Source organism: Salvia hispanica, chromosome 1, assembly GCF_023119035.1.
Source record: "Salvia hispanica cultivar TCC Black 2014 chromosome 1, UniMelb_Shisp_WGS_1.0, whole genome shotgun sequence".
NCBI lineage: Eukaryota > Viridiplantae > Streptophyta > Magnoliopsida > Lamiales > Lamiaceae > Salvia > Salvia hispanica.
The window spans coordinates 10906369-10933022 of NC_062965.1; the positions used below are offsets into that span (position 1 = coordinate 10906369).

General features: G+C 38.6%; 4 protein-coding genes across 6 annotated transcripts; 2 read left to right on the forward strand and 2 right to left on the reverse strand.

Annotated features, from left to right (window-relative positions):
- Positions 1–259: 259 nt before the first annotated feature.
- On the forward strand, positions 260–3160 carry LOC125200995 (glutathione hydrolase 1-like). Of its 2 annotated transcripts, none has more exons than XM_048098855.1 (6): positions 260–691; positions 884–1402; positions 1717–1952; positions 2084–2339; positions 2413–2596; positions 2726–2894. In XM_048098855.1, the coding sequence occupies exons 1-5, from the start codon at positions 362–364 to the stop codon at positions 2587–2589; spliced, it is 1518 nt and encodes a 505-aa protein (XP_047954812.1). In that variant the 5' UTR covers positions 260–361; the 3' UTR covers positions 2590–2596; positions 2726–2894. The 2 variants fall into 2 exon arrangements, with proteins under 2 accessions (XP_047954812.1, XP_047954811.1); XM_048098854.1 differs by having other exon boundaries at positions 275–691; positions 2413–2550; positions 2726–3160.
- A 1582-nt stretch (positions 3161–4742) lies between these two features.
- LOC125200996 (60S ribosomal protein L30) lies at positions 4743–6301 on the reverse strand. Its single transcript, XM_048098856.1, has 5 exons — positions 6168–6301; positions 5968–6073; positions 5761–5862; positions 5032–5100; positions 4743–4939 (listed from the first exon to the last, which is right to left on the reverse strand). Exons 1-5 carry the CDS (start codon positions 6186–6188, stop codon positions 4905–4907), a joined length of 333 nt encoding a protein of 110 aa, XP_047954813.1. The 5' UTR covers positions 6189–6301; the 3' UTR covers positions 4743–4904.
- A 3006-nt stretch (positions 6302–9307) lies between these two features.
- Positions 9308–12629, reverse strand: LOC125206211 (18S rRNA aminocarboxypropyltransferase). 2 transcript variants are annotated; one of them, XM_048105504.1, is made up of 10 exons: positions 12498–12629; positions 12357–12391; positions 12136–12185; positions 11948–12013; positions 11807–11847; positions 10508–10644; positions 10231–10321; positions 9829–9900; positions 9637–9755; positions 9308–9528 (listed from the first exon to the last, which is right to left on the reverse strand). In XM_048105504.1, the coding sequence occupies exons 1-10, from the start codon at positions 12581–12583 to the stop codon at positions 9404–9406; spliced, it is 822 nt and encodes a 273-aa protein (XP_047961461.1). In that variant the 5' UTR covers positions 12584–12629; the 3' UTR covers positions 9308–9403. The 2 variants fall into 2 exon arrangements, with proteins under 2 accessions (XP_047961461.1, XP_047961455.1); XM_048105498.1 differs by having other exon boundaries at positions 12136–12188.
- A 4064-nt stretch (positions 12630–16693) lies between these two features.
- Positions 16694–25732, forward strand: LOC125201656 (protein CELLULOSE SYNTHASE INTERACTIVE 1-like). The gene is made up of 8 exons (XM_048099860.1): positions 16694–16947; positions 17432–17568; positions 18239–18312; positions 18835–21883; positions 22000–24544; positions 24628–25082; positions 25164–25280; positions 25378–25732. The coding sequence occupies exons 3-8, from the start codon at positions 18296–18298 to the stop codon at positions 25552–25554; spliced, it is 6360 nt and encodes a 2119-aa protein (XP_047955817.1). The 5' UTR covers positions 16694–16947; positions 17432–17568; positions 18239–18295; the 3' UTR covers positions 25555–25732.
- The last annotated feature ends 922 nt before the right edge of the window (positions 25733–26654 follow it).

Consider the following 26654-nt stretch of genomic DNA (forward strand, 5'->3'; position numbering starts at 1 on the left):
GGTTACTTAAATCCATAATTTAAATCATCGAATCCTTTTCTTCTTTTTTCCTAAATTGACAAAATTCAATGTAAACATATTTGATTGATCACATCAAGAAGGTTGAATTTCTTGCTACGTGCCATTGAAAATAAATGCTAATGTTATAATCATATCTACTAATGCGAAAGTCACACGCCACACAAGGAAAACAAGTGTAGCCAAAAACTTCACAAATGTTATCCAAAAATCCATCACTCGCATATTGTGATAGCCATTTTCTTGGCAACAGCTTTCACATATTGCGATATTTTAACAATAAATAGAAAACGTGCAGAATTAATAGTATTTATTTCATTGATAGTTTTAGTTATTTTCTAGTATGATGAGTGTTGTGATGACCTCTCTATGGCAGTTGCTCTTGCTGTCGTCATTGTTTGTCGCCGACGCAGGCAATGCTGGACGCCATAGCGTCGGCGCAGAGCACGGCATCGTGGCTACTGATCACGGCCTGTGCTCGAGGATCGGGAGGGACGTGCTCGTGGAAGGCGGCCATGTAGTGGATGCAGCAGTGGCCGCCGCTCTCTGCCTAGGTGTCGTCAGCCCCGCCTCTAGCGGCATTGGTGGCGGCGCCTTCATGCTTGTCCGCCTCGCCACTGGCGAGGCGGATGCGTTCGACATGAGAGAAACCGCCCCAAAGCATACTTCCGAGGTAGAATGCACACCCAGACTCACATTAGTATAATATTGTTAGTTTTGAGCTAAGCCCTCACAGTTTTGTTTTTGAGATGCTTTCCCAGAAGGACTTAATACTAATGGAGTAAGGGTTTCACTTATATATTGCCTGCACATTTTCTAATTCTCCGATGTAGGATGGTTTTGATGGTGAAATTGTGCTGTGCAGAACATGTATGATGGCAATGCCGGTGCGAAAGCTAGCGGGGCGCTATCCGTAGCAGTTCCTGGGGAGCTAGCAGGACTGGCGGAGGCGTGGAGGCGACACGGGAAGCTACCGTGGAGGAGGCTGGTTGCGCCTTCCGCGGTGATGGCAGAGAAGGGGTTCAAGATATCACCGTATCTGCACATGCAAATGGTGAGTTCGGAGGCGAAGATCATGCAGGACAAGGGGCTTCGCGATGTGTTCACGAGGAACGGGAGCCTGTTGAAGTCGGGCGACGTTTGCTACAACAAGCAGCTGGCGAAGACGCTGGCTCTCATCTCGAGGGCCGGAATAAGGCCATTTTACAACGGCTCTATTGGGCTCGGCCTAGTCAGAGATGTCAAGAAAAGTGGTGGAGTGTTGACTATGGAGGATTTGGAGGAGTATAGTGTGAAGGTGAGGAGACCGGTGAGGGCCAATGCCATGGGACTCGAGATCATAGGCATGCCCCCGCCTTCTTCTGGAGGCCCTGCTTTGGTTCTTGTAAGTGTTCTTTGTTCTTGCTTTTGTTTCTGCTATTGTTGTTGTTGTTTTGCAGAATAGAGCAATTGTGTAATCGAGATAAACAGAAACGTAAAGAGACACAGAATTTACGTGGTTCACTAACGTTGCATTCGCTACGTCCACGGGCAGAAACAGAGAACTAATATTATTCAGATTGTTTTCAGAGTTTTGTGTCCTACTCCTATATAAATAGGCACACAGAGGATGGGCTAGGCCCAATACAAAATTAAGACCTAAACAATACAGATTCAAGGCATACTAACAGTTGTTGATGATGATATTTGATCTATCAGATTTTGAACATTCTGGCGGGGTATAAGGACAGCTCGGATATCCCGACCTCCCTTATGACCCACCGCCAGATTGAAGCTTTGAAGCACGCGTTCGCAGTGAGGATGAGCCTTGGCGATCCGGATTTCGTCCATGTTGGAAATGTATTGAAGGATATGTTGTCTCAAGAATTTGCTGCAGAATTGAAGAAGACCATTTTTGATAATACAACGTTTAATTCCAGCCACTATGGTGGAAGGTGAGATACTATCCCTCTAAATTTAGCAAGCTATTCGGGCCAGGGTGTGTGCTGCATTGACAAATGCTTCTAATATGTCTCATTTTTACAACTTTTGTTGGATATCAAAGGCCATGTTTCTTGTGATGCAGATGGAACCAGATCCATGATCATGGCACCAGCCACATTTCCATCGTGGACGGCCAACGCAACGCGGTCTCCATGACCACCACCGTCAACGCATATTTCGGGTCCAAGTTCATGTCTCCAGCCACCGGCATCATCCTGAATAACGAAATGGATGACTTCTCAGTGCCTGAAGACAGCACGTCGCCTCCTTCTCCGGCTAACTTCATCCACCCCGGGAAGAGGCCATTGTCGTCGATGACGCCTACAATCATTCTCAAGGTGAAAAAAAGGATCCTATTTATGTAACTAATTTTGAAAATTAGTGTTCTACCATAAAACATTTGACCTACAGAGTGGAAAATTGAGAGCAGTTGTGGGTGCAAGTGGAGGAGCAATGATAATAGCTGCAACAACTGAAGTTTTGGTAAACTATGCAACAAGAGGGATGGATCCACTCTCTTCTGTTCTAGCTCCAAGGTCATACCATCAGGTAACGAAAGCATGCCAATCAATCGTGTGCGTCTGTTGACCTATAGGTAGAGTGATTAATATCCATTGAGACGTGGCCTTTAAATTTTTGTTTATTTGCCCATAAAAAAAAAAAGCATGTCAATCTTACTAAGGCCGAGGTCGTTGCTCTCTAACTCTGCCCCTCGCCCCTGCAGTTGATCCCGAACGTGCTTCAGTACGAGAACTGGACAGTGCCATCGGGCGGCCATTTTGAGGTCCCGGTGGAGACTAGGGCCGCTCTGGCAAAGAAGGGTCATGTTCTTGAGGGCCTTGCCGGTGGCTCAATATGCCAATTTGTGGTTCAACAACTCAATGGCTCAGCATCAAATGCAGGGTTGCTTGTTGGTGTGAGTGATCCTAGAAAGGGTGGATTCCCAGCTGGTTTTTGAAATGATTCTACAAATTCCAGCTTATCCCCATGTTCTTAAAATTTTTAAGTAGATCCATGTCATTTAATCTTTAAATAAGGGTCTAACACCAAATAAAAAATGTAAGTTATCATATTTGTCTATGTATAAATTACAGAACAAGTAAACATTTGGTTTATGTCCTAACTCCATATAAATGGACAGATAGCTTTGGAACCGTAACCGCCTCTAAAGAGACTGCATGGTCTATCTATCCAATTTAGATTTCAAAGTTTTTGGAGTTGTAACCACTGATTTTGGCCTCAATCAAACAAAATCAGAAAATTAAGTAATATGGAAAAATCATAGAAAAACTAGAAAAAAACGACCAAATTGGTAGAAAATAGTCAATTTGAACTAATGGTTGCAAGTTCAAAAGTCAAAACCAAAACCATGAATTTACATACAGTGTCAGGCTCAATTCCAATTTTCTTGAACCTAGAATTTATAACCAATATAAACTCTCCCCTAAAAAGTACTCCTCCGTAAATATATTCAATGAAATTGATTAGCTTGACAAGTAATCTAGCTCGACAAATACTTGATTTGTTATAAAAAAAAATACGCTATGTATCAATTGAAATACTGCGTGACAAAAATAAAAAAATAAAAATTCATGTGAGGGAAAAACTATCACGCTCGCTATATAATAATTTAACACAGACTCAACCTAAATTATTCTATTATTCACCGAATCCACACTTTACAATGAAAACCATTCAGGCATTCACATAACAATTCCATTTACTTACTTATTTCAGAAAAAATGTGCATTTAAAATCATAAAGTTTGGCAAAAAAAAAAGAGAGATTCAGTCTCGTGGACTTCAATGATCATCGCATGGAGAGGAGGCATGAGAGCTCTTTGAGGATATGTTGTTGTTGGAGATTAAACTGGACCTTATAACCTATGTTGGGGTGCTATCAGCTTGGTCGACAAGGAGCCTAGCTAATTCACAAAGATGATAGATATTCATTGAATCGTGCCAACCTCGAGCCATTGTGCTTGTATGATTGATATCTATGGTAGAGCTGGACTTTAGAATGAGGCTCAAGATTTTATACTTAACATGTCAATTGAGCCTAGAATTTGAGGTTGCTGCAATGGCGGCCGACAGGGTGATTTCAATTGGACCAGACAACAGTGGAGCCTATTCAGCTTTAGCAAATGTCTACTCTGATTGTGAGAAAGGGGAAGAAGCCGTGAAAATAAGAAAGTAGATGAAAGATAGGAAGGTAGCTGGCTGCAGATCAAAGGTGAAGTCCATATCTTTGGTGCATCCACAACGAGATGCAATTGATCTTAGATTGACAAAGACTTGGGAGGAGATCAAGAAGATGGGATTTGTTCCAGGCACTGATTCAGTCTTGAACGATCTTGATGAGTTGAAGGAGCAGCTTCTCCAAGCATCACAGTGAGAAGCTCGCTATCGTGTTTGGAGTGATGAATATGCCGGAGAAGAGTACTCTGACTATCATGAAGAACCTTAGGGTGTGCAACGACTGCCACTCTAATATCAAGTACTCCATATATCGAAGCTGGTTGGGAGAGAGAGATTGTTGTTAGGGATCCTACGCGCTTCCACCATTTCAGGAATGAGGCATGTTCGTGCAGGGACTACTGGGGAAGCATTGGTGGAGATTGAAGATCAACTCATCAAAAGGTTGAGTTGATCAGAGTCATCAAATTTTTTGACGAGGTAAAAGATATTTTGTATTTTTAATACAAATATTTGCACTTTGTTCAAGTTAGTTTGGAGGAGGCAAGCGTGAATTCTGTAGTTTCCACAGTAAATAGAGTTTCACGGTCAAAAAACTTTATAACGATTCCATAACTACTACAAAATTTTCTGCAAATTGAAATAAGAATGATATCAAGAAATAGATAAAAAGGCAAATACAAAACAGACTCTAACTCTTCTCAATGATCACTGGGGTAACGACTTGATGATGTCCGAGTCACCTACATTGCATGGATGCAGTTCATAGCATTAGGAGTGTGAGGAAATTCCAAAAAAATATAAAGATAACAAGCAATACGACATCGGTAACTACCTGGGTCAACAATGCTGAGGCATGAAACGCGGAAGTATTTCCCACAAGCTGTGCCCAAATCGACATTGTCTGGTATGGCACAAATGAGTCAGTCAGTAAAACATGTATACAACTCAAACTTCAGTTTTTTCTTAGCGACCTTTGTCAAGCAAAACACAGCTTAGATAGACATGTAGAGGGCTCAATTAGCATTAAAGAAGGGAAATTGTAAAATTCAAACTAAAGATAGTTAACATGTACTACTATCAAACAGGCATGGGGTAAAGGAAGGGAGCAAAAATCTAGGACAATAGCAGGGTATAACATTACTAGAATCACAACGACACGACAATGAAGAGAAGATTTTTGCGCTGAAGGCAGGAATCATAAATGCAATTATGCAATTGCCAGATTCAAACAATGATGGAACAGATAGAGTTGATCAACAATGTGTGCATATATATGTATATTACAATGAAACACTAAATAACGGCCATTGAAGGATAGACACTAAGTAGAAAACAAACAAAAGCTTAAATTCACATTTCTAATGCAATTTTGTATTCCTTAGAATGAAAGGTTGTCATTTTAATACTGCATATACCAAATTAAGTCCTCATCAACATAAATCAAAAGAAGAAGTAAAACATTCAAGCTCAGCTGAAAAACAGCATCACATCCAAAACAGAACGATTAGACAAAATCAAAAAGGAAAACCAGCAAAAAACGAGTTAGAAAGAGTCAACTCACTCCCGTTGTAGTGGTGAACACCGATTTTGGCGAGCATGGCATAATACTCAATCTCCGATTTCCTCAACGGCGGGCAATTGTTCGCGATCAGTATCAATTTCCCTAAAATTACAAATTCAGGTTGGCCGAATTCACCATTAATCACCAAAACAAACAAAATTAAAAATAAATCGCACCATATAAATTGAAGTAAAAAAACACACAGACCTTTGGAACTGCGGAGAGTTTTGAGGACGGTCTTGTAACCAAGCGTGTATTTTCCGCTCTTCATTACGAGAGCCAATCTGTTGTTGGTGCTCTCATGAGTCTTCTTCTGCGGATATAGACACCGAATCCAAAAATTGAGAAATGGACTTAAAAACTGATAACAGGCGGAGATAATCGGAGCTAGAGAGAGGATTTCTTACAGTCTTCTTGGCGGCCACCATTGTTACGAAGGGCTGAGCTAGGGCTTCGCGGTCGAGCGTAATTTAGCACTGCGGCACAGTGTAGCGTGTAGGGTTCTCATATACCTTTATAACCCTTTGGAATTGAAGTTCCATTTTTCATTTTAATATGTTCCTAATTAAATCATGCATTTTTATTTTAAAAAATAGGCAAAACATATTTTGAGGTGTAGTAGTAGTAGTAGTACATTTTTATATACATTTTTAATTTATTATGACTTCATATCAATGTATTTGTACTATTAGATTTTTTTATTAATTTTTATCTTATCAGATTTTTGTACTAATGCATTTTAATTAAGTGTTTTTTATAGTAGTACTTTTTTTACATTTGGTAGGATCTTTGTTTAATGGATTATAGTAAATATTTTGTGTTAGTTTGATTAATTTATTTGAAAATTAATTCAGTTATAATATCGTCTATACGAGGAGTGATCAATTGCTAACTCACTCTCTTATTACTAACTACAACTAGGGGTGAGCAAAAAAACGAAAACCGAATCTCCGAACCGAACCAAACCGAAAATTTGAAATTCGGTTCGGTTTTTTAGGATTTTCGGTTCGGTTCGGTTTTAAAATTTTGAAAATTTCGGTTTTTCGGTTCGGTTCGGTTTTGAAATTTTGAAAATTTCGGTTTTTCGGTTCGGTTCGGTTCGGTCGGAAAAAAAAAACCGAAAAACCGAATTATATATAAATATTCACATATATATATATGCTATTATTTAATTATACTCAAAATAAAAACCCTAAATTGAAGTTATCTTCACTTCAGTATCGCCGCCTCCTCTCTTCACTCTAACCCTAAATCCTTCCACCTCTCCACCACCAAGCCGTCGCCCCTCCATCGCCCAACTCCGGTCCGACCTCCTCCGCGCCGTCAGGGAGAGAGCTCAGAAGGTTTGTCTCAGGCACTACTCCGACGCCCCTCCACAGCTTCAAGCCGTCGCACTAAGCCGACGCCCCTCCACAGTTCCAAGTCAGACACTGGCTTTTGCACAGCTTATCAAGTCACGCTTTACATCTGAGCTTGTGACTTGGGCAGTTAATCAAACGATGGCTTATCAAGACGGATGTTGAATTCATATCTGGATGGATGCGACTCAAGCAGCATCTGGATGCCTAAGGATTGTTTGCTAAGTGCATCCACATCTGCTTGGGGCACTCATTGCTGTTAGAGGATCCCAGATTGGCTCTTTGGCCGACTGTGCTGTTTTCTTTTTGGGATTTTCGGTTTGATTATTTGGTTTTTCGGTTTTAGGTTTTTCGCTTTTTCGGTTTTTTATATAATTTCAGGTTTTCGGTTTAATTCGGGTTTTTAAGTTCGGTTTTTGGTTTTTTGGTTTCGGTTTTTCGGTTTTCGGTTTCGGTTCGGTTTCAGTTTTTGCCTAATTCGGTTTTTCGGGTTCGGTTCGGTTTGGGCGAAAAACCGAACCGAAATCCAAATGCACACCCCTAACTACAACTAATTTAAAACCATAAGATTTGTAGAAATCAAATGGTCTACAAATTGTCATGTGTAATTTTATTTTAATATTATTAAAATTTAAAAAGATAAACAAAACTACTAAAGTTAGGGTTGTAGATCAAAATTTCAATATAGTGTATTAAACATATCAATACGATTAATTAAATATGTCAATACAATTTAGCATTGACATTGTATACATACTCCCTCCGTCCTAAGATAAGTGACCTACTTCTTTTGGGTACGGGATTTAAGGAATGTATTTAAATAAGTTAAAGTGAAGAGAGTAAAGTATGAGAGAGGGAAAAGTAGAGGAGAGAAGAGAGAATAAAGTAGGTGGAGAATAAAGTAAGAGAGATGACTTTTTGCTAAAAATGGAAATAAGTCACTTATAGTGGAACACCCCAAAAAGGAATACAAGTCACTTATCTTGGGACGGAGGGAGTATTATATTGGACATATTATCATAGGTACGTTGACATTAACCTGCTACAGTAAAAATACGAAAATTCAAATTTTTTTTCAAATTTTGAAATCGGAACATATGCAAGTGAGATCTCGTTAAAATTCTTATAAAATTATCTTAAATTTGATATATTTTGTGTAAAAAAATAATATAAATTTAAATAGTTATAATCATTTAAAATTTTGAGATAATTTTTTAGCATAGTTGGAAATATGTTACTAGATGTGTTAACTAGAAGCAAAATATTTGAATATTGTTGATATATGAATTGCATCATAAAGTGGGTTTGTAAAAATATTTTAGTCAAATATTTTTTTTGTTGGGATGTCATGTAGTAAAAGATAGATAATGTCATAGAGTATTTCTTGTTATAAACTAGTAGAGCTGATATTATCTTAGAGCATCCGTAACGGTCTCGCGGTAGCTCGGTTCCGTCTTGCTGAGACGAGCTATTAGTAGACATTGTTGCAGGTGTCTCATCCCAAAGAGCCTCACGCGGGTGGGGGTCAATTATCGAGAAAGCACGCCATGAAGAGATGGTTAAAAAAATGAATGATTGCAGATGTTATCTCTTGAATAAGAATTGTGATAAAAAAAATGGCGTGGAACCATAATCAATGTAGATATGAGATAGTTAAGAAATGGATTAGAGACACTATTGTTGGTAGATGACCTTACAATGATACAAATTGGAGATAATATAAGTAGAACAAGAACACTAAAAACGCATCGACAATCTCATGAAACAAATTGAGTTCCGATGTGTCAAAGCAAAAGAAAAAAAATAGTACCCCACATGATTTAGGGCATGTTCACTTTTCATGAATTGGGCTATTCTTGGGTCAATTGGGCGAATTATGATTGTTCAATTTCCACTAATTAATTGAAGCTAGCCTTAGAATTGGGACATGGCCCGCCATGTTCATCTGAAATGGGCAAGAATGAAATCTTGGACAAATAGGTAAGATTTATCTGTGCATTGAGTTCTCCACCAAGAAATAGACTTGGTACTATTTGGGCCATATTTGAAAGCAAATATTGTACACTGAACAATGAGGCCTTCAAATATATATGTGCCTAATTCTTCCTCAATTCTCATCGGATTTCAATTCTTGGAAATGAAAGAATTACAATTCTTATAAAGTGAACACGAATAAGAAGATATAGCAATAGATGCAAAAACGAGCTCATGTATGAGAGATAGAGAGAGCAAATGAGCTTTTTCGTGCAAAACATGGTTCATATATTTGATAAACATAGTTCACTTCACTCGCTGTCATCGTCACTCTCCTCTAAACTCAAGTGATTCATGTTTTTTTCAAGCGGAGGAAGACCGTCCTCGGAGCCACTGCCCGACCCATCCTCATCATTATTGGACCCAGAATGCTCACCTGAAACATGAAACTCATAATTACAAGAATTCATCATCTCCCAGCAAAAGTGTGAAATGCATTGCTCAGCAAGCTTGTTTCAAATTGAACAGTACGTGATTTTCATACCTTGCCCATTATTGATGTCCTTGTCTGAATGTCGTGAGTTCTGCTGCGAAAGCCACTCGTTTTGGACAGTAATCATGTCAGCCCCATTCTTGCATTCAGAATACGCCTTGAGAAGCTCTCTAATAGATCAGACGGGTCAGTTTGTGATTGCATGTATGTAGTAGCAAAGGCTTAGGAAGAGGCCAGAGTTACCTGTTTAGCGACAAGAACGCATGACCCCATTTGAACTTGCTGAGAATTAGATGTCCGGTTTCTTCTTCTCCACTGTTCAAATCAAACACTGAAAACTATTATAAATTGCCTCACTATTTCCAGATATTGTAATTGTTAATCTATAATGCATACCTAAGTTTGAATAAAAACTTTTACTCTCGTGAACCTACAACTTACTACACTGAACTTTACACTCGTCATATATTGTCAATTCATGACATAGGTCAGTGCAAATCACTTATAGTGCAGTGCAAGAGTTCTCCCAGTTTTCACGATAATAGGAAATATGAGTCATATGACCATTAACGAAGTCACTGAAGAGTTCTTAATGACTAGTTATAGAGGTTAAACCAATGACAATTAATGGCTCGAGTTTTATACCATATTATCAAAGCAGCAGCTAGCGCCTCAACGCATGAAAGCTCACAAGGCCGGCCATAATTTACCGGATTTGCTGCCACCAACCAAGGCACTGCATTCAAATTAAACGAATGAGTCGAAACAAATTATGAGGAGAAAGGAATTGCAGCTCGAAACTCTTACATCCCCTTCAATTAATCAATTGAGAGAACCATATGCACGTATGCAAATCATTTAGGTATTGAATAAGATATCAAATGATTGCCCATAATCCGAACAAACTGAACCTAATACATACAAAGACGAGGAGCAGCACAACGCAGCTTGGAGAAAGGCACATCATCTAGACGCGCCCAAGAGCAATCAACAACAGCTAAACCTCGCCTTTTTATTAACTCAAGATCCTCTTGGGAGACACATTGTGTTCCAACGGGACTGCAACATGCAAACAGATCAGAAGCACTGTAAGCAATCCGCCAGTGGAACATGTATTAAGAGGAAAACTGAGTTCAGATCAAATCAGTATTCATAAATTATCTTTTAGTATCACATTTTGATAAAGTTAACCGATCTACCCAAAAGTAGGGGTGTCGAAACGGGTACCCGCGGGTACCCGCACCCGATTTTGGCCGAAATTGTTGTCCCGATACCCGCCCCGCATTGTGTCGGGTATTACCCGATACCCGAGTCGGGTATCCCGCACCCGACATGGCGGGTACCCGACCCGACCTTTTTTTAAAAATATTTTTAAAATCTTTTTTAATTATTATTTGCATTATCCTCAACTTATTAATCTTCATCCGTTATAATATTGGTATTTTATGCATCTAAATAACATACAATTCCACGCATCATTAGAAACTTAACATCCACAATTTAATATGTGTGCTACTGTATAATACATGTATGTGTGTAACATATAATATTGTATATTATTAATGCACTACATATGCTACTGTATATATTAGTATTTGTACGTAGAAAAACACACTTTAATTGCTCTTAATAGAGGAAAAAAGTTTTTTTTTAAAAAAGAAAAGTTATATGCTGAAGTTTGAGTCACCAGATAATTTAAAAATAATATTAAAATTAAAATTTACAAAATGCTAAACTAAAATCGGGTAATTTTCGGGATTATCGGGTATCCCGAGCGGGTATCGGGTATACCCCATACCCGCAAAACCGAAAATTTGATTACCCGATCCGCCCCGTTACCCGTTTCCGTCGGGTAGCGGGTACCCAATACCCGACGGGTATCGGGTCGGGTGTGCGGGTACCCAATACCCGCTACCCGTTTGGACACCCCTACCCAAAAGCATGATACCTAAATACTGCATTATCGCATTATGATTGGGGAGTGAGCAAGAGCTATGTTCAACATAGAATTCACGAAATAAGATTGCCAATGCAAAAACAACAACTAAACAGTGAGCTCTCTGAAGACGTGTATGACTCTCTACTTATCAGAAGCAGACTTCCAGAGCTGGACTACAATCCACATTAAGCCAATTCCCTTGTTTTCCACGCCACACACATCACATGTGGACCAAACAAAACACTTTTGGTCAATAATAGTTACAAGTCACAGCACTTTTACCTCAGAGCAATTCCTCCAAATCCAGTACCAACTCGCATTTCCTGCAAAATATTGTCATAAAATGGTTCAGCAGCAGTAACTCAGATAACATAGAAAGCATTTCTCAATAGGATGCAAAAAAGAGTAAAAACAGATACTTTCTTTCAAAAATCCAAATCTTGCAAGCTTGCGTCCCGTGCATCTCTTTGCATCGCACTGCCCAAAATCCTAAATCCACATAACAATAAGCTTAGAAAAATAGAAGCAACTAACATACCAAGATTCAGTCCCCAGTCTATTCTAACTAATTAAACACACACACAGTCACACAAAGACAGAGAGAGACGAACCCACATGGCGAGCTGAACCGCAGGAACTTGTTGCTCCTGTTCTTCTTCAGCTGCTGATCAAACCATGTCTAACTTAAAATTAGATTCATACGCATAAAAAAACTATGCTTTAGCTGAAACAACTCTTGCGCAATTCATCAAACAATTGGGGTACATTAATTACAAAACGCAGTGGTAGAAGAAAACAATGAAGAAGTGCAAAATGGAAACATATAATATACCTGGATCAATCGGCAAAGACCCGTCATCAGCATCACTGATTAAATTTCAAGCCACCCAATTATACATCATGAGAAAAGATGAAGTTTTTTAATTGGAGCTCGAAAAGTATTGAATAGCAAAATAGTAATAAGTTTTATTGCCTGTTGAGCTGATGAGACGGTCCTTGCGCGTGTTGGCGGTGGTTTTCTTTCCTGTATCGGCGTTGTTTCTGCTGCTTAGGACCCATGCTCGTCGTTGTTGCTATCGCTCAGCTTTAGCAGATTCGAATTTGGGGATGCGTATTTATATGTCGAACAAAAATCAATCTTTGGTTTTGGGCCTTGTGGCTTTTACACAAATAAAACTTTAAATCACGGCCTACTCTAATTACCTAAAAACATTTAGAAGTAATACATAATTAATAAAGTGTGAAAAATAAATAAAAAAGTTATTAAAATATATTAGTGGAGAATTAAATTTACCTTATTAAAGAGAAATTTTTTTATCAAAAATAGAAAACGAACTATTTACATGGGATAAACTAAATTGAAAGAATATTTTTTTTATTAGACGGACGGAGTAAAATTTTAGTTCTCAACTATCTAACCGATATTTGCATATGTTCTACTGACTCTTCAACTCGAAATTAAAAGTAGACATAATTAAAAAAATTATAATGGCAGAAGAGTTCGAAGGTGTAATTACTATATACTCCCTCCGTCCACGAATAGGAGTCTCATTCACTTTTTTGCACTTGTTTTGTGAAAATGATAATAATGCATAAAATTGAACGGGACTCTTAATCGTGGACAGAGGGAGTATAAGCTAGTATTTGTACAGTCGTACTAAATATTTTGTAGGGATAGTGAGTAGATACTAGGAAACATCATCAATTTATTCTTGGTGGCCGTTCGGTTGGCCCAATAAACCTAAGACTTTGTCCAAATCAAGTTTTATCAGCCGTTCGGTTTCCAAGATGTATATCAGATTCAGTCCGAGACTAATTAAAAGTCCAAGTTGAAGTCCGCCTGCCCGTACTATTTTCACTTTTAATCCGAGACAATGAATTCGTACTATTTTAGTCTCACAACGCATGCCCTCTCTGCTCCCCCTCTCTACATCTTCTCTGTTTCTCGTCGATGGAAAAATGATCAAGATTGGATTTTTTTTTCTTTTGAGAAGAAAAAATGATGATGATGGTAATTTTGGGCTTTTGATTTATAATTTGTTTTTATTATTTATAGAGAGTAGAATTAATAGTTTCCTAGCGTTGATTGCTTGGTCTTTATTTTGAGATTTTGAGAATTGTTTACAAGTAGATGACGGTTGCATAAGATTTATCTATAATTAATTAATACGTTTTATTTCTCTAATTAGTTAATTAATTAATACTGATTCATAATTTATAATATTTTTTATTACTATTTGATTTGATTATATAATTAATCATTATATACTTACTTCAATTATTTAATTATTAATTGAAATTAATTCATAATTTATTATATCAAATCAATCTAAATTAATATTCCTAATTTTGTTATTAAGTTTACTAACTAAACATCTAACTAAAATTATCTTTAATATAATCTTGGCAACCAAACGACAATGTTCAATACTAATTTAGTCTAAAAATAAAGCTCATCATTCTCCATGCCATATTGAATCTCCCTACTATTTTATCCATCAAACCAAACAGTACTCTAAGGTATAATTCTTCATACAATGATAAGTTATGGGGAATATAAAACCAACCCGATCCTTATAGCGTAAGGAAACTCACAAAGGACTAGGATATAAGAATAAGATACATGAAACCAAAAGCGAGAACCAAATTTTTGGCCTACCATTTGATATTGATATTGAATCATTCTTGTACATTTTTGAGTTTTGATATTGATACTGAATAATTCTTGTAAATTTTAGGCCTACCATTTGATATTTTTGTATATTATTCTAATATTTCGTGTGTATTAAATATCATTATTCATACCTAACTCAATCTTCTCTAAATTCTACAAGTCTTAAAATTTTGGTCCAATAGTTGAGAAATTATGTGGGGTTTATGAGAAACTATAATCAAGTAAGATGATGATAGGAGCCGGTCACAAATTTTAGGGTTACAGTCGAACCGTAATTTTATAGCTCTAGTATTTATAAATGATAGTAATAAAAATGAAATTGATATAATATGATTATATAAGTTTTATTTTATTAATTTATAATGAAGTTGGTATATTGTGATATAAATGATTAGTATTTATTTATTATGGGTTTGATATATACTACTTCATCCGTTTCATAGTAGTATAGACATTTTTTTTTCAGCACGGAGATCAAGAAAAAAGTGTGTAATTTTATTAAATAAAAAGATAATTAAGTATTAGAAGAGAGGAAAAAGTATAGAGAATAAAAGGTAAGAGTGAGAAAATTGTGTTATTCCCCTTTTAATTAAAAAAAAAAGAAATAATTCTACTATTATGAAATGCCCAAAATGAAAAAAATGACTCTGCTACTATGGAACAGTAAGAGAGTAAGATTCAATAAGACAAGAAGTATAAAGATAGTTCTAAATTAAAAGATTTTGATTATATCAACTCCATTTTAAATGAAGTTGATATATTATGATAGTAAATGATACTCCATCTGTCCCACCATAATTGTCACTTTTATTGTAGGTACGATAACAAAATGTAAAGAAAAGTTGGTTGGAACAGTTAGTGGAATATGAGACTTATTTTTTTATATTGATTTTATAATAAAATGCGAGTGAAGTGATTTATTGGAATGTGAGACCTACTTACCATTTATGGTAAAAATGATGTGTGACAATTATTGTGAGACGGACCGAAATGGAAAAGAGTGACAATTGTCGTGGACGAGGCTTGGTATATACTTCCTTCGTCCCACTATAAGTTAAAACATTTCATTTCGACCGTTGTTTTGTGAAAATGATAATAAATAGTTAGAGTGAAGAGAAAGTAATGTAAGTAAGAGAATAATGTAGATACGACCCTCTTTTATATTATTTTCTCTTTATTTTAATTATTTATTATCATCTTCATAAAACAACGCTTGAAAAGAAATACTTCATCCATCCCACAAAAAATGTTACACTTTTCTTTTTAGTTTGTCCCACAAAAGATGTCACATTTTCCTTTTTTTTGGAAAAAGTTTCCTCTCACATAAATATAAAAATTATATTTTCTCTCTCCATTTAACATACAAAACAAACTCTTCTAAAATCTCGTGCCATCCTACAAGTATGATATATTTTGTGGGACGGATGGAGTACTTCATTTACAGTAAGACAGGAAAAGACTATTCGAGAAGACAAGAAGTATAAAGATAGTTTTAAATTTAAAGATTTTTCTCACGTATCACTTGATAGTTGTTAATAATATGGAAATTATTTATTCCCATCAGGCAAAATGTCAGTATATTATAGATGTATATGTAATACAGTAATAATATTAAAAAGTTTATTACTCTATAATATTTGTAAGATGATTGGCATGTTGGTCTGGAGTCTGGACATCGACTTCCTACTGCATGTGGGATTCCAGAATCAAGATTACTTATAATTAACAAAATAAATGGAACACATGGCCTGTCACACTGAAATTGATTAATTTATAATTAAATTACACCATCCTTAATAATTGTATGTCACTATGAGTCCTATGACTATGTGTGTGACTTGTGAGAGAGTTGTAGATTTGTTATGGGTTTGGGAGGTCGAAGTTAAGATGATAAAATAATTTAAAGTATATTATTATATTTCTACAGAAAATATGTGTTTCACAAAGACCGTAATGAACTTAATAGAGTTTTCGATGATCTAGTTGACCATTTAAAATATAGAATATACATAGTGAAGTATGAATCTAATGATTCTAATACATTTACGTTATTGAAAATTCAAAGCCCAACTTACCAGTTTTCTGTATAATTCCAAATAAATTAATTAAACAATCCTCTATATAGTACTGTAAAAGTTATGTCCATAATTAAGATGGGTCAAGAACATGAGATAATGTTTTTCAAAATCTTAATTGTTGAATGAAATGGGCAAATGAATTGATAAATTTAACGTTATCGAAACTACACGTATTTACAGACAAGTTTATGGTAGTCTAACCTATGATTTAAATGTGTTCACATTTAATTTTTGTAATTGGTCTAGAATTTGAAGTGGTAATTCACATTTATTTACCTAATAAATGAAGTTAATTAAATAAATATAGAATTCAGCTAAACCGAGCCGAGCCGAGCTGAAATGAATGAATGGTGTCGGTGGTGCGCCACCCATCCCAGCAAAGCTCTCTCTGTCTCAATCTTCCACACACACTGTCACTCTTCTTCTCTCACATTAACACACACATTCACGCTCTCTCTTTCTCTCTCTAAGCAATCTATCTTCCTCGCTTTTCACCTACGAAACTCTCGAATTGATTTCATTTTACACAGAGATAGAGAGAGAGCGCGGGGAAGAGAGTTGCTAACAGAGGGGGATAGAGCTGATTCCACATCGTCATTCTCGCTTTGCATTTATAGCAGCTCACCATCATTGTCGGAGAAGGAAATCTTCCTGCGCTTCCGCTGAATCTAGTAAGAGCTTTCTCCACATCTGCTAGATCTTATTGGTTCTCGCATTTCCCGTTGCCGCGCAGTATTTCATCCGGATATACTGTTTTTGCGTGGATGCGTTTGATCTGATGATTTCTCGAACCATTTTAGTGGCAATTCAATAGGATTTGCTTATTTCCTATTTATTGTTTTGATTGGAAGCTCTCGCTTTCTCTCCACAAGTCACTGTGATACTGTTTTTGGTCAATCAATTTCAATTGGATTGCAACTTTCTGTTAAATTAATACTCGATCCCTACTCCAATTTGATTTCTAAATAGGAAAGGTGTTCCCTTTAGTGAGGGGCGTTTCAGTTGGATTTTGATATTGAGATTGCTGGAATTTCTCTGTATTTGTAATTTTGTTCGTGCTATCAAACGAACTTCATTGAGAGATTATAGTTATGTGTTTGATTTGGTCTCTGATCAACTTCTTGATGTGCTGAGGCTGACTTGTAATTTCAACAGGACGCGGCTGCTAGCTTTTGCCTCTGAGAAGGGGAAATTTGGATCTGAAGGGAAGATCTCAGAATCTCAGCAAGCTGGCGGCTACAATAGCATGGAGGGTCGCTGCGCCTAATGGTAGCATTCCCTCCAACGACGCGGTAAGCATTCTTGATTCAGCTAGCCTTTTATTTGTCTTACGAGTTATGACTGGCTCTGTGGTTAAACCTTATAATCTGATGATCTGTCTGGAATCTGGATCCAAATGAAAATTTTCTGATTATGTTTCTAGTGTACAGATCACATGCACTGCTCATAGTTTGTTTGTTCCTGTTCGACAATCACTTGTTTTATTATTTCTTCTCTGCTTGTTATTCATATTTCATATTGGAAAATTTTATTAAACAGATTCCTTAAGTAGTTACATCTTTCATTTCTTTTTTTATAATTTTAATTTATGAAGGAGATTATTAGTTTCTTACTACTTTTTAGCTTTGAGACAAATTCTTAAAGTTGCTTATTTCTACTATTACTATGTTGCATAGCATGCATTATCTACTCTGAGTTAGCAACTCATAGTTCCTTGAAAGTGATAGGTAGAAGTTCATGGCTGGCTTCTGAAATGTATATACCTTCTGTAGCTTCTATTTTTACCATTCCTGATGTTGCTTTCTATCAAGAGACCTGCAATATATTGTTTGTTAGGCTGCACATATATGCTATTATCACTTAAATTTGATTGGTTGAGTGCTCCTGTTCCATTTCCTAAAGTGTCCATTTTCAGGGTTCTTTGTTAATGTTAGTTTGAGATTTTTATATATTGTGTTGTAGGAGAGAAATGGGGAAGGTAGACCTCATGACTCAGAACCTCCAACCCCCTACTCACTCATGAAAATGGGTTCAAGGTTAGTAGTTTCTTTATTTTGACCCATGCACAGAATTGAGTTTCTTATCTTCTATTTTGTTCTTCAAGGTTGATATGTCATATGTGCTTTGAAGCTTGAACTGAAAGCTGTTACTTAATGCTGGAACTCGTGTCTAATATCTAGACATAAACGTTCTGACCCTCCATGTGTTGCCTTAGCCTATCAAATATTTCACAATTGATCTGAACTCTAATAGCTCCCTAATTTATCTGTGGTGATTAACATTTTGTAAATGCTAGATATGGTGTAGCATTTCATTATTGGAGCTTTCTTTTGCCTTCGATGTTAACTAATTTTCACGGTACAACCAACTTAAAAATGTTTCTCATATGTAACAACAGTAGCTTTGTAATTCTATTGGTTAGGAAATCGTTATATTGCATACTAATGTAGTGAAAAAAGTTTGATATCAACTCTGAATTTGCTGCTCAATTTCATTTTAGTTAATGTTTAGGTTAATTATGCTGATGGTCACGATTAATGATATTTATTTACCTGCAGAGATCGAGGTAACATGGAGGACCCAGATGGAACATTAGCAAGTGTTGCACAATGTATTGAGCAACTGCGGCAGAGTTCCTCATCATCACAGGAAAAAGAGAAATGCTTGAGGCAATTACTTGAGTTAATCAACGCAAGGGAAAATGCTTTCGGTGCAGTTGGATCACATTCTCAAGCGGTTCCAGTTCTCGTATCTCTCCTTCGGTCTGGATCACTTGCGATTAAGATACAGTCTGCTGTAGTGTTGGGTTCTCTGTGCAAAGAGAATGAACTACGGGTGAAAGTATTACTTGGAGGATGTATTCCCCCTTTGCTTGGTCTTCTCAAGTCAAACTCGAGAGAAGGCCAAATTGCAGCAGCAAAGACCATATATGCTGTGTCGCAAGGTGGTGCAAAGGATCACGTCGGATCAAAAATATTTTCAACAGAAGGAGTTGTCCCTGCCTTGTGGCAACAATTGGATAAGGGACTCAAGGCAGGAAATGAGGTTGATCACTTACTAACAGGAGCTTTACGGAATCTTTGTAGCAGCACCGAGGGATTTTGGCCAGCAACAGTTCAAGCTGGAGGGGTTGATGTACTGGTTAAACTGCTTACAACAGGGCAATCAAGTACTCAAGCAAATGTATGCTTTCTTCTTGCATCCATGATGATGGAAGATGCATCTATTTGTTCTAAAATATTGGCTGCAGAAGCTACTAAACTGCTCCTCAAGCTACTAGGGCCGGATAATGAAGCTCCACTCAGAGCTGAAGCTGCTTCTGCTCTTAAATCTCTTTCTGCACAATGCAAAGAAGCCAGGCGGGAGATCACTAATGCCAATGGTATTCCTGTTCTAATAAATGCTACAATAGCTCCTTCTAAAGAATTCATGCAGGGCGAGTTTGCCCAAGCTTTGCAAGAGAATGCAATGTGTGCTCTTGCAAACATATCTGGTGGCTTGTCTTATGTCATCTCAAGTCTTGGTCAAAGCCTCGAATCATGTTCATCTCCTGCACAAGTAGCTGACACATTAGGTGCATTAGCTTCTGCTCTGATGATATATGATAGCAAAGCTGAATATGCTAGAGCATCAGACCCAGAAGAGGTAGAGAAGACATTGTTACAGCAGCTCAAACCTCAGATGCCCTTTTTGATCCAGGAGCGTACAATAGAAGCCCTTGCCAGTTTGTACGGTAATGGAATACTGGCAAGCAGACTTGCAAATTCTGATGCAAAGAGGCTGCTTGTAGGTTTGATTACAATGGCAACAGATGAAGTTCAAGAAGAGTTGATAAGATCTTTACTTATTCTTTGCAATAATGAGGGTGCATTGTGGCAGGCCCTTCAAGGTCGTGAAGGGATTCAACTTTTAATATCTCTTCTTGGTCTATCATCGGAGCAACAACAAGAGTGTGCTGTTGCATTACTCTGCCTTCTGTCCCATGAAAATGATGATAGCAAATGGGCTATTACTGCTGCTGGTGGTATTCCTCCACTTGTTCAAATTCTGGAAACTGGGTCTGCTAAAGCCAAAGAAGATTCTGCAACAATCCTTGGTAACCTCTGTAACCATAGTGAGGATATACGTGCTTGTGTTGAAAGTGCTGACGCTGTACCTGCTCTACTCTGGCTATTAAAGAATGGAAGACCCAATGGGAAGGAGATTGCTGCTAAGACTTTAAATCATTTGATTCACAAGTCAGATACAGCAACGATCAGCCAACTCACTGCATTATTAGTCAGCGACTTGCCTGAGTCCAAAATTTATGTGTTAGATGCATTAAAAAGCTTGCTCTGTGTGGCCCCTCTAAGTGATATGGTGCGTGAAGGCAGTGCAGCAAATGATGCAATTGAAACAATGATTAAAATATTGAGCTCTCTCAAAGAAGAGACTCGGGCAAGGTCTGCATTGGCTCTTGCTGGAATTTTTAATGTCAGAAAAGACTTGCGTGAAACTAACATTGCTGCTAAGACTCTTGGATCAGTCATGAAACTTTTGAGCTCTGAATCTGTAACCATCTTAGCAGAAGTATCTCGGTGCCTTGCTGCTATATTTCTCTCAGTTAAAGAGAACCGTGATGTGGCTGCTCTTGCTAGAGGTGCTTTGCCTACGTTAGTGGTGCTTGCTAACTCTTCTGTACTGCAGGTGGCAGAGCAAGCAGTTTGTGCATTGGCCAATCTCCTTTTAGACAATGAATCTTCAGAAAAAGCTATCTCAGAAGAAATAATTTTACCTGCTACTACAGTGTTGCGTGAAGGCTCAAATACTAGCAAAATCCATGCAGCAGCAGCAATTGCCCGCCTTCTTCGTTCTCGACAGATTGATTCTTCTTTAACTGAATGTGTGAATCGTAATGGAACAGTACTTGCTATAGTTTCTTTCCTTGAAACTGCAGACAGTGGATCAGTTGCTACATCAGAGGCACTAGAGGCACTTGCTTTTCTCTCCAGATCCATAGGAGATGATGAGAAAGTAAAGCCTGCTTGGGCTGTTCTTGCTGAATATCCCACTGGCATCACTCCAATAGTTTCATGTATTGCTGATGCCGCACCATCGTTGCAGGATAAGGCTATTGAAATATTATCTCGGCTCGCCCAGGCTCAGCCCCTAATTCTTGGAAATACTATTGCCTGTGCTCCTGGATGCATTTCATCTATTACAAGAAGGGTGATCAGTTCCTCAGATACAAGGATCAAAATCGGAGGAACTGCACTGCTCGTATGCACTGCCAAAGTCAATTATCAACGAGTAGTTGAAGACTTAAATGGACCTAATATGAGTAGATCACTCATTCATTCTCTTGTTGGAATGTTAGCTTCTTCAGAATCTTCCCTTGCTGCCGATCAAGCTAGCAAGGATATCGTAACTATCTCCAGGATGACCGAAAAAGAAAGTGAAGATGACTTTGAGAAAAGTACATCGGTCATCAGTGGTGTGAATATCGCTACTTGGTTTCTTTCTATCCTTGCTAGTCGCGATGACCGAAGCAAAGTTGAGATCATGGACGCTGGTGCAATTGAAGTTCTCACCGACAAAATTTCTGATTCCTTTTCGCATAACTCTCTGGTATGTGGTTTATTTTATTGATTCAAGTGCACTATATGGCTTGGATTCTGATGCACATCCTTGCTGGCACAGTCTAGAAAAAACTGGCACTGATTTCTCTTCTTTTGTTTCTTCAGGCTGATTATAAGGAGGATGGTAGCATATGGATTTGTGCATTATTGTTAGCAATATTGTTCCAAGATAGAGATATCATACGTGCTCATGCAACTATGAAAGTGATTCCGGTACTGGCTAGTTTGTTGAGGACAGAAGAGGGGGCAAACAGATATTTTGCTGCACACGCTGTAGCAAGTCTCGTTTGTAATGGAAGCAGGGGGACTCTTCTCTCGGTTGCAAATTCAGGGGCACCGGCGGGACTCATTTCCTTGCTTGGTTGTGCTGACGTTGATATACGTGACCTTTTGGAATTGGCAGATGAGTTTGCTCTGGTTCATTATCCTGATCAAGTGGCCCTTGAGAGATTGTTCAGGGTTGATGACATCAGGCTTGGCGCTACTTCTCGGAAAGCTATACCAGCGCTAGTGGATTTGCTTAAACCAATTCCAGAACGTCCTGGAGCACCTTTTCTTGCTCTGGGACTTCTAAACCAGCTGGCTACAGATTGCCCTACAAATCAAATCGCTATGGTAGATTCAGGGGCCTTGGAAGGCTTGACGAAGTATCTGTCTCTTGGCCCACAAGATGCATATGAAGAAGCCGCTACCGATTTACTGGGCATTATGTTCAGCACAGCTGAGATAAGGAGACACGAATCGGCATTTGGAGCTGTCAGTCAACTTGTAGCAGTTTTGCGCTTGGGTGGAAGAGCAGCAAGATATAGTGCTGCTAAAGCATTGGAAAACTTATTTTCTGCTGATCATGTAAGGAATGCCGAGTCTGCCAGGCAAGCGGTTCAGCCTCTGGTGGAAATTCTGAGTACTGGTTTGGAGAAAGAGCAGCATGCTGCTATAGCTGCCTTGATCAGACTGCTGAATGAAAACCCAGCGAAGGCCCTTGCAGTTGCTGATGTTGAGATGAATGCAGTTGACGTGCTGTGCAGGATCCTTTCATCGAATTACTCTATGGAGCTTAAGGGAGATGCTGCTGAATTGTGCTGTGTGCTTTTTGGCAACACAAGAATGCGATCCACTTTAGCAGCAGCCCGCTGTGTAGAACCGTTGGTTTCTCTGCTTGTTTCTGAGTATAGCCCAGCTCACAATTCTGTTGTTCGTGCATTAGATAAGCTCCTTGACGACGACCAGCTGGCAGAACTCGTTGCTGCCCATGGTGCTGTCATCCCACTAGTAGGCCTCCTATATGGTCGGAACTATTTGCTTCATGAAGCTATATCAAGAGCTCTGGTTAAGTTGGGTAAAGATAGGCCAGCCTGTAAGATGGAAATGGTGAAAGCTGGAGTAATAGAGTGTGTGCTTGATATCCTTCATGAAGCTCCTGATTTTCTCTGCGCTGCATTTTCTGAATTGCTTAGAATACTCACAAACAATGCAAGCATTGCAAAAGGTCCTTCCGCAGCAAAAGTGGTTGAGCCTCTCTTCCAGTTGCTGACAAGATCAGAGTTTGGACCTGATGGACAACATAGCGCGCTGCAGGTTCTTGTGAATATTTTGGAGCATCCACAGTGCCGTGAAGATTATACCCTTACGTCACAACAAGCCATTGAACCCCTTCTACCTTTGCTCGACTCTCCCGCTTCAGCAGTACAACAGTTAGCAGCAGAGCTTCTTTCCCATTTGCTGTTGGAGGAGCATCTTCAGAAAGATCCTCTGACACAGCAGGTGATCCCTCCACTGGTACGGATTCTTGGTTCTGGCATTCCTATTTTGCAACAGAGAGCTGTTCGTGCTCTCGTCAATGTCTCAACGATATGGCCAAATGAAATTGCAAAAGAGGGTGGTGTAGGCCAGCTATCGAGTGTCATACTTCATTCAGATCCTCTTCTCCCTCTTGCTTTGTGGGAATGTGCCGCTTCTGTGTTATCTAGCATCCTGCAATTTAGTTCCGAGTTCTATTTGGAAGTACCCGTTGCAGTGCTGGTTAGGTTGCTGCGTTCAGGAACAGAGAGCACTGTCGTTGGTGCTCTGAGTGCTCTTCTCGTGTTGGAGAGCGACGACTCTACAAGTGCTGAAGCAATGGCTGAAAGTGGGGCAATCGAAGCGCTTCTGGACCTTCTCAGAAGTCATCAGTGCGAGGAAACAGCTGCCAGACTACTCGAGGTGTTACTGAACAACGTGAAGATCAGGGAATCTAAAGTTACCAAAGCTGCAATCTTGCCGTTATCCCAATACCTTTTGGATCCTCAAACGCAAGGTCAGCAGGCGAGGTTACTAGCCACCCTCGCCCTAGGTGACCTATTCCAGAACGAGGCTCTTGCCCGAACAGCAGATGCTATTTCAGCGTGTCGTGCATTGGTGAATCTCCTCGAAGACCAACCTACAGAGGAAATGAAAGTAGTAGCTATATGTGCTTTGCAGAACCTGGTTATGTACAGCCGATCAAATAAGAGGGCTGTTGCAGAAGCTGGTGGCGTTCAGGTCGTGCTTGATCTGATCAGCTCTAGCGACCCTGAAACGTCAATCCAGGCAGCTATGTTTGTCAAACTTCTTTTCTCTAACAACACCATTCAAGAATACGCTTCAAGCGAAACTGTGAGAGCTATAACAGGTAAATCTACCTCCCTCATTTGGAGCTACTTGAGTTTTAATTTCTTGATGACAAAAGACCTAATATTTTCGCTGTTCCTCCAGCTGCAATTGAGAAAGACTTGTGGGCTACTGGCACGGTAAATGAAGAGTATATGAAAGCTCTGAATGCACTTTTTGGCAACTTCCCCCGCCTTAGAGCAACAGAGCCAGCAACACTAAGCATTCCTCATCTGGTCGCGTCTCTTAAGACTAACTCAGAGGCCACTCAAGAGGCTGCGTTGGATGCGCTATTCCTTCTTAGGCAAGCATGGTCAGCATGCCCAGCTGAAGTTTCTCGAGCGCAATCCATTGCTGCTGCAGATGCAATACCCCTTCTACAGTACCTGATTCAATCAGGGCCGCCACGGTTTCAGGAGAAAGCTGAGTTTCTGCTGCAGTGTTTGCCCGGCACACTAGTGGTCATTATTAAGCGAGGAAGCAACATGAGGCAATCCGTTGGGAATGCTAGCGTATACTGCAAGCTAACCCTTGGAAACACACCCCCTCGCCAAACTAAGGTATGTATTTTACAGCCACTCGTTACATAACAAATTTGTTTCAAACGCCCTCTGTTTTACTTCAACTGTCCTATGGTCTAGGTTGTATCAACCGGTCCTAACCCTGAGTGGGATGAGAGCTTTGCGTGGTCCTTTGAGAGTCCTCCCAAAGGCCAGAAGCTTCACATTTCATGCAAGAACAAGAGCAAGATGGGAAAGGTAAATGAGATCTAGTGACATGATTTATACATCGCGTTCAGTCGTTTCCACCATGATTTCGTACCTACTCTAACTGGGTCTGTTTCTTTACCTGCAGAGCTCGTTCGGGAAGGTAACCATCCAGATCGATCGGGTGGTGATGCTAGGCGCAGTTGCGGGCGAGTACACACTGCTGCCAGAGAGCAAAAGCGGCCCGTCCAGGAATCTGGAAATAGAATTCCAATGGTCTAACAAGCCCCAAGAGGACCAAGAAGGCCAAGCTGAGGTAAACTAGCAAATTTGATGCACAAAAAGATACTGATTTGCTCTTTAATTTATTTTTTTGGTTTGTGATAATTTATGGTGTTAGTGTATATAGTTTTTGTTAAATCTTTTCTAGCAATTCATTTTGTGCCAAACGGCTGTTTATTTGTAATTTGAGTAATTTTATTGTACGAGAAATTTGATTTTTAGGATTTTGTAACGTTTTTCTTTCATTCAAATTTTGAGGCAAGAAAATGTAATTGTGATCTTGTTAGGCATAAAAAAATGAGTCGAATTGATACACACTACTCCTACTAAAGAATAAAAGCCTTAAAAATAGATAAAAATAGAGAAAATCGTCAAAATAGTGCAAAACTCTTTACCGGGCGTTTGCAACGCTTCATTTTGCCTGGTCGCACGAACTCTGTGGAGTAATTGGCCAAAATTGCGCTAAAGGCCCGCCTGGGTGTTTGTCGTCTTTCAATTCGCTCGGCCATGCGATTTCTTTAGAGTCACTTGATTTTCAATGCGCGACTTATATAAAATGGTCATAACCTCTCCGATTGAGTCGTGCAAGATACTCACGCGAAGTTCTTTTGAATATGATGACAGTAACGGCCTTTACAGAGCATTTGGACGTTATCCTGATAGGTTGATTACTGATTGAATCCAGCTACACCTGAAACTTTTTATGCACGGCTTATATGGTCTTATCAAACAGTCAAAAGCTTTATAGTCAAGAATCCAATTTAATCCTAAATTCTGTAAGGTTAAAGAATATAATTTCTTTTTTTTTTTCACCAAAAAATAATTTATTTCTTTTTTATACAATTTCTCCAATGAGATTATCTTTGCCAATGTGATTTTGCCTGATAATTTAAATTACTTAAATATGGTGAAGTATTTAAAGGACTGTATGACTAATTCATCAATCTAAATGGTAGATTATATAAAAAAAAAAGCGCAAAAGCTAAAGTCCTTGTCCATGAACCAATCACCACACTACTACGTTGCATCGGAAAATTTAATACTCCTTCAAGAATTGATGTTTTAAATTGACGGAAAGAACATTACATTCGAGAGAAGACAATTCGTGACATAAAATATTTGATTGGAAAGGAATAAGATTAA